Raw genomic sequence first — 11,481 nt, 5'->3', positions numbered from 1 at the left:
ATCATTTGGGCATGCACCAAATGAAATGATATTACAAAAAAGTATCATCTATTAGAATGTGGCTCGCCGTTCACTAATCAATTTTTTTTTTAAACTAACTTTAAGATCTTTATCTTATCAATTTTTTTTTACCCGATCCAATGCATTTACGACAAACCATTCAATATATGAAGTTTCATTGAGGTACGCTAAGATGTATTTTGAATTTTAAGATTGACTTTTGATCGATAAAAGGACATATTATTTATCTCATGCAAGAAAAATTATTTCTATATGACGAAATAATTATGATTGAATAAGGTTTGATTTAGATTCGGGACTCGGACAAATTCGCTTGGGATGGGTTCTCGACTCCCTTTAAAAGTTTAGCTTGCATTCGAGACCAACTAGAGATTTTAGCTGGTTTGTTTGCCTTTCCCACTCATAATATCATCCTCTCGTTTTCAGCTCCAATGTTGCTTAGTTTTGGTTTAGTAAGTTTGAATATTATTATCATGACACGACAACAATAATTAACTTAAGTTATTTAGAGTCCGTTTGACAACGATTTTGATCCGAAAAAGTAATTCTGATTGGAATCACATTTTCCGATTTTGTTCCCTAGTAGATGATTTTTAGAAAATTAGAACGCTTTAATAGTTGTTTAAAATTTTTGTTCTCGAAACAGAAACGCTTTTAGTAATTGCAAAAAAAATTTGTTTCGGAGAACAACCAAGTGACAAGAATTCTTTTTTTTTATTTAAAAATATTCATCTTTTTTTTAATATATTTTTAAAATATTTTTAAAATATTCTAACTTTTTTTTTTTTTTTTAATTTCCCCATTTTTATTTTAAAAATTTCTTAATTTTTCCATTTTTTTAAATTTTTTAATTTCCCCTCCATTTTTAAAAATGTTTAAATTTTTTTGTTAAATTTTAAATTTAATTTTTAAATTTAATTTTAAAACATATATATTTAAAAAAATTAACTGTTAATAAATTTTCAAATCTAATTTTAACTTTTGTAAAGTTTAGAAGTCTACATAGACTTAATATTTTTAAAAGAACCGAGACTTTGTTCTTTTTGTGTTTCTCAAAATTGATTCTTTTTTCTAGAATCAATTTTTTTATTCTTGTTTGTGCTCCAAAATTGTTTGCGGGAACATAATTAATAATTATTTACGTTACCAAACATGTTTTTCATCTTTCTTGTTCCACAAAATAAAAATAAAGAATCATAATCGTTGTCAAATAAGCCCTTACTAAATCTTAACCGTCGTATATAATTATTTTGTTCGTATGTTTGATTTTCGAAGACAATCACCGACAATTCACCTTCTTTGGAAATGATCCCTTGCCTAAACATAAAACGGGATATTTCGAAGCTTACAATTAATTTTTAATGGTATCTCATCCTTTTTTGTTCCGAAAACAAAAATAGAGAATCAAAACCGTTGCCAAATAAGCCCTTAATAAATCTTATCTAACATTTATAATCATTTTATCGGTATCTTTCATTTTAGAAGGCAATCACCGACAATTCACCTTCTTTCGAAATGATCCCTTGCCTATAAGGAAAATAGGATTGAATAGGACTAGACCAAACAAAAATTAATTTTTAAAAAATATATTACCAAAAACAAAAGTCTCATTAAAAGTTGTGGGAAAGGCCAAATCAGCCCAATTAGAAATGCCAGCATGGCAAAATCACAGAGGCTCATCCCCAGCGATCTTATCCACTCCGCAACATCCGGTCAAAGTCAACCAAACCTTCTGAAATATTAAAAATAAAAGAAGAAGAAGAAGGAAAAACCGAGCCTCTCGCCCGCCCCTAAATACCAAATCTACCCTCCGATTTCTCGATTACATATTTTACGTTTTAACAAAAGTGGCCATTGCCTAAATAGCACCAATACTGATACCGACATCGACATGGCGGCATGATAAGGCACGACACGCCGACACATTATTTTTCAAAAAATAGAAAATTTCGACGCGTTAGGCCACATTACATATTATCATCAAGAATGAGTTTCTTCTTTTTATTATTCTTCTTTTTCTTTTGTTAGGGGTTCGAATTAGATTTTTCTCCCGAATATTAATTTTAGGATAACATGGTATATGACTCAAGTATATATATTTTTGATAAATTCGTATTTTGATTCGTAATTTATTGAAAATGTTTAAAGTCTAATCCTTACGAGTTGGGATGCCGGACTTGCATGTTCGAAGTGCCGATCACACGTGTCGATCAAGGGTGGAATGTGTGAGGTTGTTCGACAAGCGTCCCAAACGATACGGAGGCTCCCGAAAAGTGCCCGTGTTTCCTAGGCCATTGCTGTGCCTTGAAAAAAGAGACGAAAAGAATTTTTTTTTTTTTTTATGATTGTAAAATGGCTATATAGAATATTCGGGATAAAAATTGGGGGAAAAAAAAGGAGACTCCTAGGCCTACCGAACGATAACATAAATCGAAGTCCTCTCTCGATCTGTTGTCGAAAGTTGGCGGAGCCCCTCCATCCGCGAGTGGCTTCAGTATCACAGATAAACAAATCGAAACGCATCAAGAATATATATGACAAAACCACCAAGTGCCCGAGCAACCTCTCTCTCCTCTCTCTCTCTCTCTCTCTGTAGCAGCTCCATCGGATTTCGCAAATCCCTAGCTCTCGCCTTCTTCTTTATGCCGCTTCGGATCCGTTCCTCGCCCTCCTGCTCCGATCCGTAGCTTCTTCATCCATGGAACGCGTTGTCGGCGGCAAGTACAAGCTCGGTCGCAAGATCGGCAGCGGATCCTTCGGCGAGATCTTCCTCGGTCGGTTCATTCGTTCTGGAATCTGTTCTCTTTGTGCGCGCGCGTCTGTGTCGTTTGATTTGCGATTGGGATTTTCAGTTTGGGGGGAATTGGGGTGGGGATGTTTCGTTGAGGACGCGTTTGATTGATTCCAGTGAGGTTTGTTTTGATCCTTTTGCAGCGTCGCACATCGATACGTTGGAGATCGTCGCCGTGAAAATTGTGAGTTTTTAGCTGGTTGTTTCATGTAGTTTCTAGTGCTTTATCGCTTATGAATCGATCGGCTCTCTCTTCTTTTTTTTCCTTTTCGTGTGGCTGACTTTGGGTGGATCGTGATCTGATTTCTAGCTTGATCGATGATTTATGATCTGTGAGGTCGCATATGTACAATTGAATGTATCTGTGGGTTACTTTGGCGAGTGAGCTGAGTACTGTTACCGTGAGCAGATGGAGTTAGATTGTTTTTATCTACAGTTCGTTTAACTCTGGAAACCCTTTGAACACGAGCTGAATTTGCTGCTTAGGGTGATTTTTGTAGTCACTGCAACTGTTTCTGTCACAGGAGAACAACAAGACAAAACATCCCCAGCTGCTTTATGAGGCCAAATTGTACAACATTCTTCAAGGAGGGAGTGCGTGTCATTTCTACGTTCAGATATGCTGTGTCGGCACTTTATGTGCTTAATCACTTCATTTTCCTTTTGACGTTGTTTAGGTGGTATTCCTAGCTTCAAGTGGGCTGGTGCAGATGGAGAAGATAACGTACTTGTTCTCGATTTGCTCGGACCCAGTCTTGAGGACTTGTTCGTGTACTGTGGGAGGAAGTTTTCGTTAAAAACGGTCATCATGCTGGCCGATCAAATGGTAAGTGTGAAATGTTTTGGGAATCTAGTGGTCAAGTGTGGAAAGATATTTATATCTTCTCCGCATTCTGGATCATAAATCTGCATGAAGTTCTTCTGGTTTTGCTTCTTTGGTACTTGTACAGACTGCCCTGGGCATGAGTTTAGCTTTTTCCCATCTTACTCTTGGTGGTTTTTGAGAGTTATTTTTTAATTTACTTACCCATTCTGCTCTTGCTTAATGGTATTTTGGCTTTTTTTTCCCCTCATGTTGTTTTTATTTTGTAGCTTACCAGAATTGAGTACGTGCACTCGAAGGGATTTCTTCACAGAGACATCAAACCTGATAACTTCCTCATGGGTCTTGGTCGGAAAGCAAATCAGGTGAGGGTTATGATTATTCAATGACATTTGCTACTTTTGTTTTGGGCAGCCTTTTTCGATTTATTAATTGCCATTCATCTCCTGTGTTTTTGGATGTCCAGGTTTATATAATTGATTTTGGGCTTGCAAAAAGATATCGAGATGCTACAACCAACCGGCATATCCCATATAGGTCTCCGCTCTGTCCCATAAACCATTTATTGTTGCTGAGCTCTTATCTCAACTGGATAGCAATGTCTTTGCTTATGCCCTTAAGTTATGTGTTTTTCAGTTGCACAGATGTTCTTAATTTTTGCTTGCAGTGACATGCATGACTAGATGATAGAAAATGATCCATTGCACAATTTAGAGTACTTAATTCATAGATTCATGGTTATGAGTTATTGCATTGCATGTGCAGGGAGAACAAAAATTTAACTGGCACTGCAAGGTATGCGAGTTGTAATACTCATCTTGGCATCGGTAAGTCACATGTTCATGTTTTGTTACTCTCATTTTGTGTCTGTCCTCCTGAGACTCCTGAACATTTTCCAATGTTTTATTCAGAACAAAGCCGTCGAGATGATCTAGAGTCACTTGGATATGTACTGCTATATTTTCTTAGAGGAAGGTAAACCATCTTTCTCAGCTTTTTGTTTGCAGTGGATTTTCTGTGAGGAAATCGTGACTATCAATACATCTTTGGACAAAATGAAGATGCATGTGTTATGATGTATAGTCTTTGGGGCCACTTTGCTTGTCTTATTGTATATGATGACAGCAAGATGAAATTTCTATTTTCTGTAGCCTCCCATGGCAGGGATTGAAGGCAGCCACAAAGAAGCAAAAATATGATAAAATATGTGAGAAGAAGCTATCAACTCCAATTGAGGTGTGTATCAGTTATCTCTTTTAACAAGTTCGCTGTCAGGTATCCATGAATGACATTCTCTGACGGTCATCTTGTTTTTGCTTTGAAGGTTTTGTGCAAATCTCATCCGGTGGAATTCGCCTCATATTTCCATTATTGTCACTCATTGACATTTGATCAACGACCAGATTATGGATTTTTAAAGCGTCTTTTCCGCGACTTGTTTTCTCGTGAAGGTATGGACTGTTCATTACAGGTAGATTCAGAGAATACTTTGATCAAAGAGATGGCATGCTAATTGGCACAGGTTATTTGTTTACGTTTTTTAAAATTTTGTTTCTGTTTCCATCAGATTAGGCACGCATCATGCTCATCAATTCTTTTTCTTGGTAATTCATATGGATTCGTTTGCTTTTTAGTGCATGAGGTTGTTTGCACAGGTTGCAGATTTCAATTTCTTTTGCTTCTTTCTCTTATAGCTTCTTCTTGAATTTTTAGTACTGTCAATGATAAACGAGTAATATAAGGCCCCTGTAGATGATTGTATTTACCCAAAGAAAGGTTAGACCATGTTTTTTTTTTTATGTATCTAGGGGTTTCATAAGTGTCTTTGTTACACAAAAAAGGATGTAATTTATAGGTGGCAGGAATGGAAGAGAATCTGTTCCATGATCAGTGAAAGGAATAACCAAGAGTACACCCTTTAGTTAAAAAAATATGCATTTCTGATCCACCTCAGGGAAGGATAATCTAGTATGTGCAATTGTTGGAGTATCATTTTGTTTTGTTTGACTCAAAATGCTTTTTCTGGTTTCTTCTCCTTAGGATATGAATTGGACTATGTGTTTGACTGGACCATCCTTAAGTACCAGCAAGCCCAAAAGAGCAAAACTCAGCCTCGGATGTCTGTGAGTATGATTATTTTCAGCACGTGCTCTAGGAAATGTTTCGTTGATGATGTCAAGTTGAGATTGGTGCGTTTGCTGATTTGGCTGCTTGGTTTTATCATGAAAAGGATGGGCATGCAGGATTTTTCTTTCTTTGTGAAACTTGTTTATGTCAATCTAGCTTGTCTGTTCAAAAAGTAAATGTTAACTGCCAGCTGTTGAAAAGGATCAATTCGATCATGCTTAACTTTTGATTTAAAATTGATATCTTGATTTCTTCATGTCTTTGATAAGATTGAGTTCACCTTGACAGCCAGTTCCTGTGGGAAGCAGCAATCCTGCGGTGCCACTGAAAATGGAAACTAATCAAGGTTAGAAATGGCTTGTGCACTAATATCTATGAATAGACTCTGTCTATATAGTGGCTTAATTCTTTTATACTGTGCTAACCTTTTGGGGCACCAGCACTTCTAATTGGGCTGATAGCTCTTGTATGTACTATGTCAATGAGCCCCCTCATTTTTCTTAAAGTAGTTTATAGCCTGTTCGAGAGGTAGGCAATGACAGAATATCAAGTATCTGTCAAAGCAAGAGAGTGTGCTTGAGTAATTGTCATTGCTAAGAAGGCAACTTATTTCTATTTACATTCTCATAAATATGACTACAGCAATAACTTCCCTTTAAATAGTTTTAATGTGAAACGTATAGTAATGGCATGGTTCCTCTGGGTTATTTACCGAGTCTTATCATCGCCATCTTGCTTGGCATCGTGTATATTCTTGGAGAAGATACGGAATGAGAAACATATCCGTGCAATCTCCCCAACTTGACAAATAGTGTGTATGTAATTCAGGAATCCATGGGTGGCATATCCTGGGGAAGTCTGTATTGTTGTACTCTGGTTGTCAAATTTGACTTCTTGCTGTAACTGGAATGAAAAACTACATGTGGTATTAGACTGCACATAATTCTCATCTCACCTCCTTTAGAGAGACCCCTAGTTTATTAAAAGAACCCTCTGTGAAGTCTTGTGCGTATTTTGATCTGTAGGTGGTGAGGTTGAATCACAGTTCCCTATCTTGGCAGGAAGTTCTACTGGCGGTGGAGTTGCATGATAAATTTATCAACCCTTTTTCTGGTTGACTGACTGCAGGTACTGTTAATGCTTCCTATTCGATTGAGGCCAAAGAGCGTGTTAGATTGAGTGGTGCTGGCGGTCCTGCCGTACAGATGCAATTCAAGTCGCCGAAGGGCAAGAACCCGAGAGATGAACAACCTGCTAGCAAGCATGTAGGCCTCTCAACGAACTCTATTTAGATGGTCAAACAGTTAGAATCGTGCATGGATTAATAAAGGATGAAATGCATGCTCCTGAGTGGATCTTTATTGGAGTTTTTTTTTTTTTGGGTCGAATCTTTATTGGAGTAAATTTGCTGATTTGTTTGCCAGGATGTAACTGTGAATCCGTCAATGTTTTTCAGGCTATCGGTGATGCTGGCATGCCATCTGCTTCCTTTCCTCTGGGAGGTATGGCCAAAAGGAATACTTTGAAAAACCAATTTTTAGCTGAAGCTGCGAACTCTGGCAATGACAATGGTAATAGAGTTGGTCAGTCAAGCAGCTGGATTTCATCCCTCCAGCGTAATTCATCGGCCAAGTAATTAGTGTGGTGAGTTACTGGATTTTATGTTGTCTATTGATCAATGACAATACTCCTGTTTTGTCATTCATGATTTCTTTCGCATTTCTCCTCCAATACCCAACGAATAATGCTTTTTCCAGACCTCCTTACATTGGTAAATCCGTGCAATCCATCTCGTTGAACTTGTGTACTGATCTCTTAATAACTAGAAAACTATTTGACTGAATGTTATATTTCTTTACCCCAGATGAATAATTGGTTGAGGACAATCTTCTTGCTTCGCTGGAGGCTTCGAATGTGCAGGGACGTGCTCTGGCCGATGTCTTTCAGTCATTTCTAGGGATGTTTCCATGGGGAGACGATCTTCTACTTGGAATCCGGCTGGCAGGTTTTTGATAATCTACTAGCAAAAGCTGGCATGCTCCAAATGTTTTCTGAATCCAGTGAATTGGGATCCAGTGAATTGCATTAGTTCTTCTATAGGCATCAGCTGGCATTGTTCCTCTCAAGGTGACTACAACCAATTGGTGACTATGATATGTAGACCATGATGAAGTCTGTTTGTTGTACAGAGACGTCACAAATTATAGCAACCTTGTATTTATGGGATTATGTAGTGCTGAATTCAGACAGAGGTTTGTTTGTTTGTGCTTTCCTTTTGAGATCATTGTCTTACTGAATTATACAGTTTATTCTGTACCGTTTGGCGGTTTTCCAAATCAATTCTACTAAAGTTAGGTTCAATTTGGTCTCGTGTTTTGTATTTATATCTTTTGAATTCTGCATCAGGGTGTCTGGACTCTGGAACTTCCCAGGAGCTTCTTTTACCTCTGGTGCTTACTTGTTTCCACCGCATATGAGAAGCATTTGCAGCCAGAGGGATCTTTGACCGAAGAACAGCATGCACTCTCACTTGCACATGAGGCAAACATTAACTTGTGGATTTCACAAATGTACTTTTTTCTCTGCTTTTTTTAGGCTATTCCATCCACATAGTGTATGCTCCGATAAATTCCGATCATTGATATACGGTCACAGTTCAGGTTCCTGAAACATTTCATAGATGTTCTCTATACATGGGGACATCTTTCTTCAAGAGCTCTTGCGCTTGGAGATCAGGACAGTGAGCGCAGGTTTGCAGGAACTCATGATTTTTCTTCTTACTGGTCCGTCATGATTTTGAAAGCTGATATGTATTATGGTGGACCTTGGTTCTTTAGCTTCGTGTGGGAGTGGGTCCTAACAAATCTTTAATTGGATGATAGTGGTTGGTTCTCTTCCTCCTCAAGAACTTACAAGATCAGATTAGTAGCTTGGCATATGTCAGTATTTTGTTGACATTTTGTGAACGTTGTTACTTTTTCACTTCTTCCAGTGACATGTTAGTTTCTTTTTTTTTTTTGGCTTTTTTGCAGGAGTTATTTGTCATGTAGCGTGTCAAATCTGGAATACTGCAGGATTAAGCATGCCTAACCTCCGTTTCAGGCCAAGGGAAGGGATGAGCCTAAGTTGGAAGATCATTGACTGAATTTGGTATAACAATTTTTTTTCCCCTTTCCTTCTGGTGGAGGTGGCATAACAAGTCTGAAAATAATTTGGGTGTACTTATTGCACTTGGCGTTCTCTTATTAGGTGTCGAATCCCTTATATTTGCGAGACGATATAACTTGTTTGAATGCACTCGCAGTCGACGCATCACTTAGTATTTAAAACTTTGAAGTACCCATCTTCCAGGTTTTATCTAAGTATGGTTGAAATGCTTGAATTTTGTCGGTTCAATTCAACTATAAGTCGTCGCAGTACTGTCATGGTAAAACAGTCGAGAGAAAGCTAGCAAACAGCTTGTGGCATTTTGGTCTCTTGCCATTCATGTTCAGACGTCGGAGATCAGGAATGGGATCGATCCGCAGCATATCTTCTCGGCATGCAGCCAAGAAAGGGCATGACAAGTACGGACGATGTGATGTAACCACGTTAGATTGGGATAAAGAAAGCGATGACCATGTGGCGTGTATTGTTCTGTTTAGAGCTGGTGATTAACGCGACGCAGATATGCATAGGATGCTTCCACATGACAGCCTTCGGTAATAGCTGTGGATGAATCGAACTAGTCAATTTTGGGACATACACTTAGGACAGAGAAATGAACGTCCCTTCGCCGAGCAACAACTACATGTGTCTTTCTCGACTCCTGTTTTCCTTCTTTGGCGACATGATCAGGCCATACGAGATTCAATCCTCGACGAACTCATCCAGGATTTCAAGTAGTCCAACTCACTCGGAAAATCTTCTTTGAGGGGAAGTTGTTTTTTTTTTTTTTTTTGGGATTTGGCTCTATACTATTTTATCCTACTATACAAGATACAATGTGTACGTTATGTGTCGTGTATGTGTCGTGTGTAGACTGCGAAACCCTACTTCCTATTCACGCGTCCTTATTATTCTCTCTTCGAAGGTGGGGATTCGAAACCCTTATTTTTTTCTTTTCAAAAGGGGAGAGTGGCTACTGGAATAATCTCCCAGTAGTTTCTTTTAGAGACCTTTTTCTCTTTTCATGCATGGGCAAGGGGTCTTTAACCCGAGACGAATGAGTGAGGACGACAAAGAGCCCATAAAACTTAGGCTCTATTTATTTTGCGAAAAATGTGATGTTTTTGAAAAGTTATTTTTCAGAAAAAATGACTGTATTTGATGGCATTTGGCAGAGACTTAAAAACACTGAAAAACAATTTCTGTCGTTTGGCAAGGAATTGATTTTCCTATAGAAAATTACCCAAAAATTCTTAATTTTTTAATTATTTTTTACTAAAAGATTTATTCTTTTTTTTTTTTTGTCTTTTTGCCTATCGCTGTGGCCAACAATTGGTCACAGCCGTTCCGTTGAGGCTTAACCTTGGAAAATCCGGTGAGGCTCGGGGTGAGCTCGACCATCGCCGACTTTGCCAAGGCTCGACCTCGCCAGCCTCGAGTTCGCTCGAGTCCGGTTGCTGGCCATCGTTGTGGTTGCGGAGTTTTTTTTGTGGGTGAAAAATATTTTTTTTGACTAGCTTATTTTTCGCGAGCCAAAATGTTGAAAAATCTAAAAAAATATTATTTTAAAAATTAATTTCTCAGGAAGTAAATGCAGCTTTTGGCAAAAGTGAATCCTTTGGAGCACCACATGTGCCCTCAGCTTTTTCAGAGGTTTGGCAGGTGTGGCGCCGACTTGCCTGGGCAACGCTTTCCTATTAATTCAGCAACATGCCGGACTCGTCACAGTTTCGAGATGTTTGGCCATTATTTCTTTCGGGGGGATTTCAAAGCTTTAACCCACACGAAGGTATGACTGGCGACGGGCAGGTAAAATTGGAGCTGATCAGCGAGATCAGCAGCGGGCGCGACGAAGGCTAAAAGCGTCGTAAAGGTGATTGCGGCGCTTCAACACGACCGTGTCATGTCGGCACGAATCGGCAGCCTTGGTAGCACTATACGAAGTGGCGTGTCCAATGCGCCTCTCGTTCTACTGCTGTCTGCTCGCTCAGCTCAACCGAAATAAGAGAGAGGAAATGGAAGGGATGATGGAGAGGAAGCAGGAAGCAATGTCCCTAACCAGCCAAGAAGATGATGAATGGTGAACAAGAATGATCTTTGGACTACTCTTATGGAAAAAGCTGGTTTAGAGAAACAGATTTTCGCGATTCGGGCAGTTCATATCGATAAAGGAAAAAAAAATGAGATCCATCGTCAACGAAGATATTTTGACATATGCTGTGAATTTAAGAATGAAATCGTTCTTTGTTGACTCATTTTTCAAACGATAGACAAGTTTTAAAAAAATAATAATTGAGAAATTAGTTTTCGAATCGTCCATCTTCCGTAAAATAAATGGAATTGTGTAGTAGAATTCCGGGCTTCTTCGAGATTTGTCGACATGTTCGGACCTCCCAATTCGTGACTGAGGTTACATATTGCTGGAGTATGAGCGTCATATTAAAACAAAAAGTGGACACGTAACGATTTAATTATCGTCTATTATTTGATAAACTTAGGATCTTTATTATATAGTGTGATCTCTTTTAGGAAGTCTTCAAACTAATTGAAAAAAATAAAAAATAAAAAAATC

General features: G+C 38.3%; 1 protein-coding gene across 8 annotated transcripts; it reads left to right on the top strand.

Annotated features, from left to right (window-relative positions):
* Positions 1-2,475: 2,475 nt before the first annotated feature.
* Positions 2,476-9,454, top strand: LOC115740592 (casein kinase 1-like protein 3). 8 transcript variants are annotated; one of them, XR_007198222.1, is made up of 18 exons: positions 2,477-2,795; positions 2,956-2,996; positions 3,337-3,406; positions 3,490-3,638; positions 3,905-4,000; positions 4,102-4,172; positions 4,401-4,462; positions 4,547-4,610; positions 4,787-4,871; positions 4,960-5,086; positions 5,676-5,758; positions 6,051-6,108; positions 6,891-7,027; positions 7,219-7,406; positions 7,627-8,014; positions 8,169-8,646; positions 8,795-8,912; positions 9,012-9,454. XR_007198222.1 is itself a non-coding variant. In XM_030674096.2 (15 exons), exons 1-14 carry the CDS (start codon positions 2,720-2,722, stop codon positions 7,396-7,398), a joined length of 1,299 nt encoding a protein of 432 aa, XP_030529956.1. In that variant the 5' UTR covers positions 2,477-2,719; the 3' UTR covers positions 7,399-7,406; positions 7,627-8,123. The 8 variants fall into 8 exon arrangements, 2 of the variants coding, with proteins under 2 accessions (XP_048133899.1, XP_030529956.1); XR_007198225.1 differs by having other exon boundaries at positions 2,476-2,795; positions 7,668-8,014; positions 8,795-9,454; XR_007198224.1 differs by having other exon boundaries at positions 8,169-8,545; positions 8,795-9,454.
* Positions 9,455-11,481: the final 2,027 nt, after the last annotated feature.

Source organism: Rhodamnia argentea, chromosome 4 (assembly GCF_020921035.1).
Source record: "Rhodamnia argentea isolate NSW1041297 chromosome 4, ASM2092103v1, whole genome shotgun sequence".
Classification (NCBI taxonomy): Eukaryota; Viridiplantae; Streptophyta; class Magnoliopsida; order Myrtales; family Myrtaceae; genus Rhodamnia; species Rhodamnia argentea.
The sequence above is the reverse complement of the archived record's forward strand: the minus strand, read 5'-3'. Positions and strand labels throughout refer to the sequence as shown.

Coding starts and splice junctions, on each gene's coding strand:
- LOC115740592 (XM_030674096.2), top strand. CDS start 2,720: ATGGAACGCGTTGTCGGCGGCAAGTACAAGCTCGGTCGCAAGATCGGC. Junction 3,639..3,904: donor TCATGCTGGCCGATCAAATG/GTAAGTGTGAAA, acceptor TTTATTTTGTAG/CTTACCAGAATTGAGTACGT. Junction 5,087..5,675: donor CGACTTGTTTTCTCGTGAAG/GTATGGACTGTT, acceptor TCTTCTCCTTAG/GATATGAATTGGACTATGTG.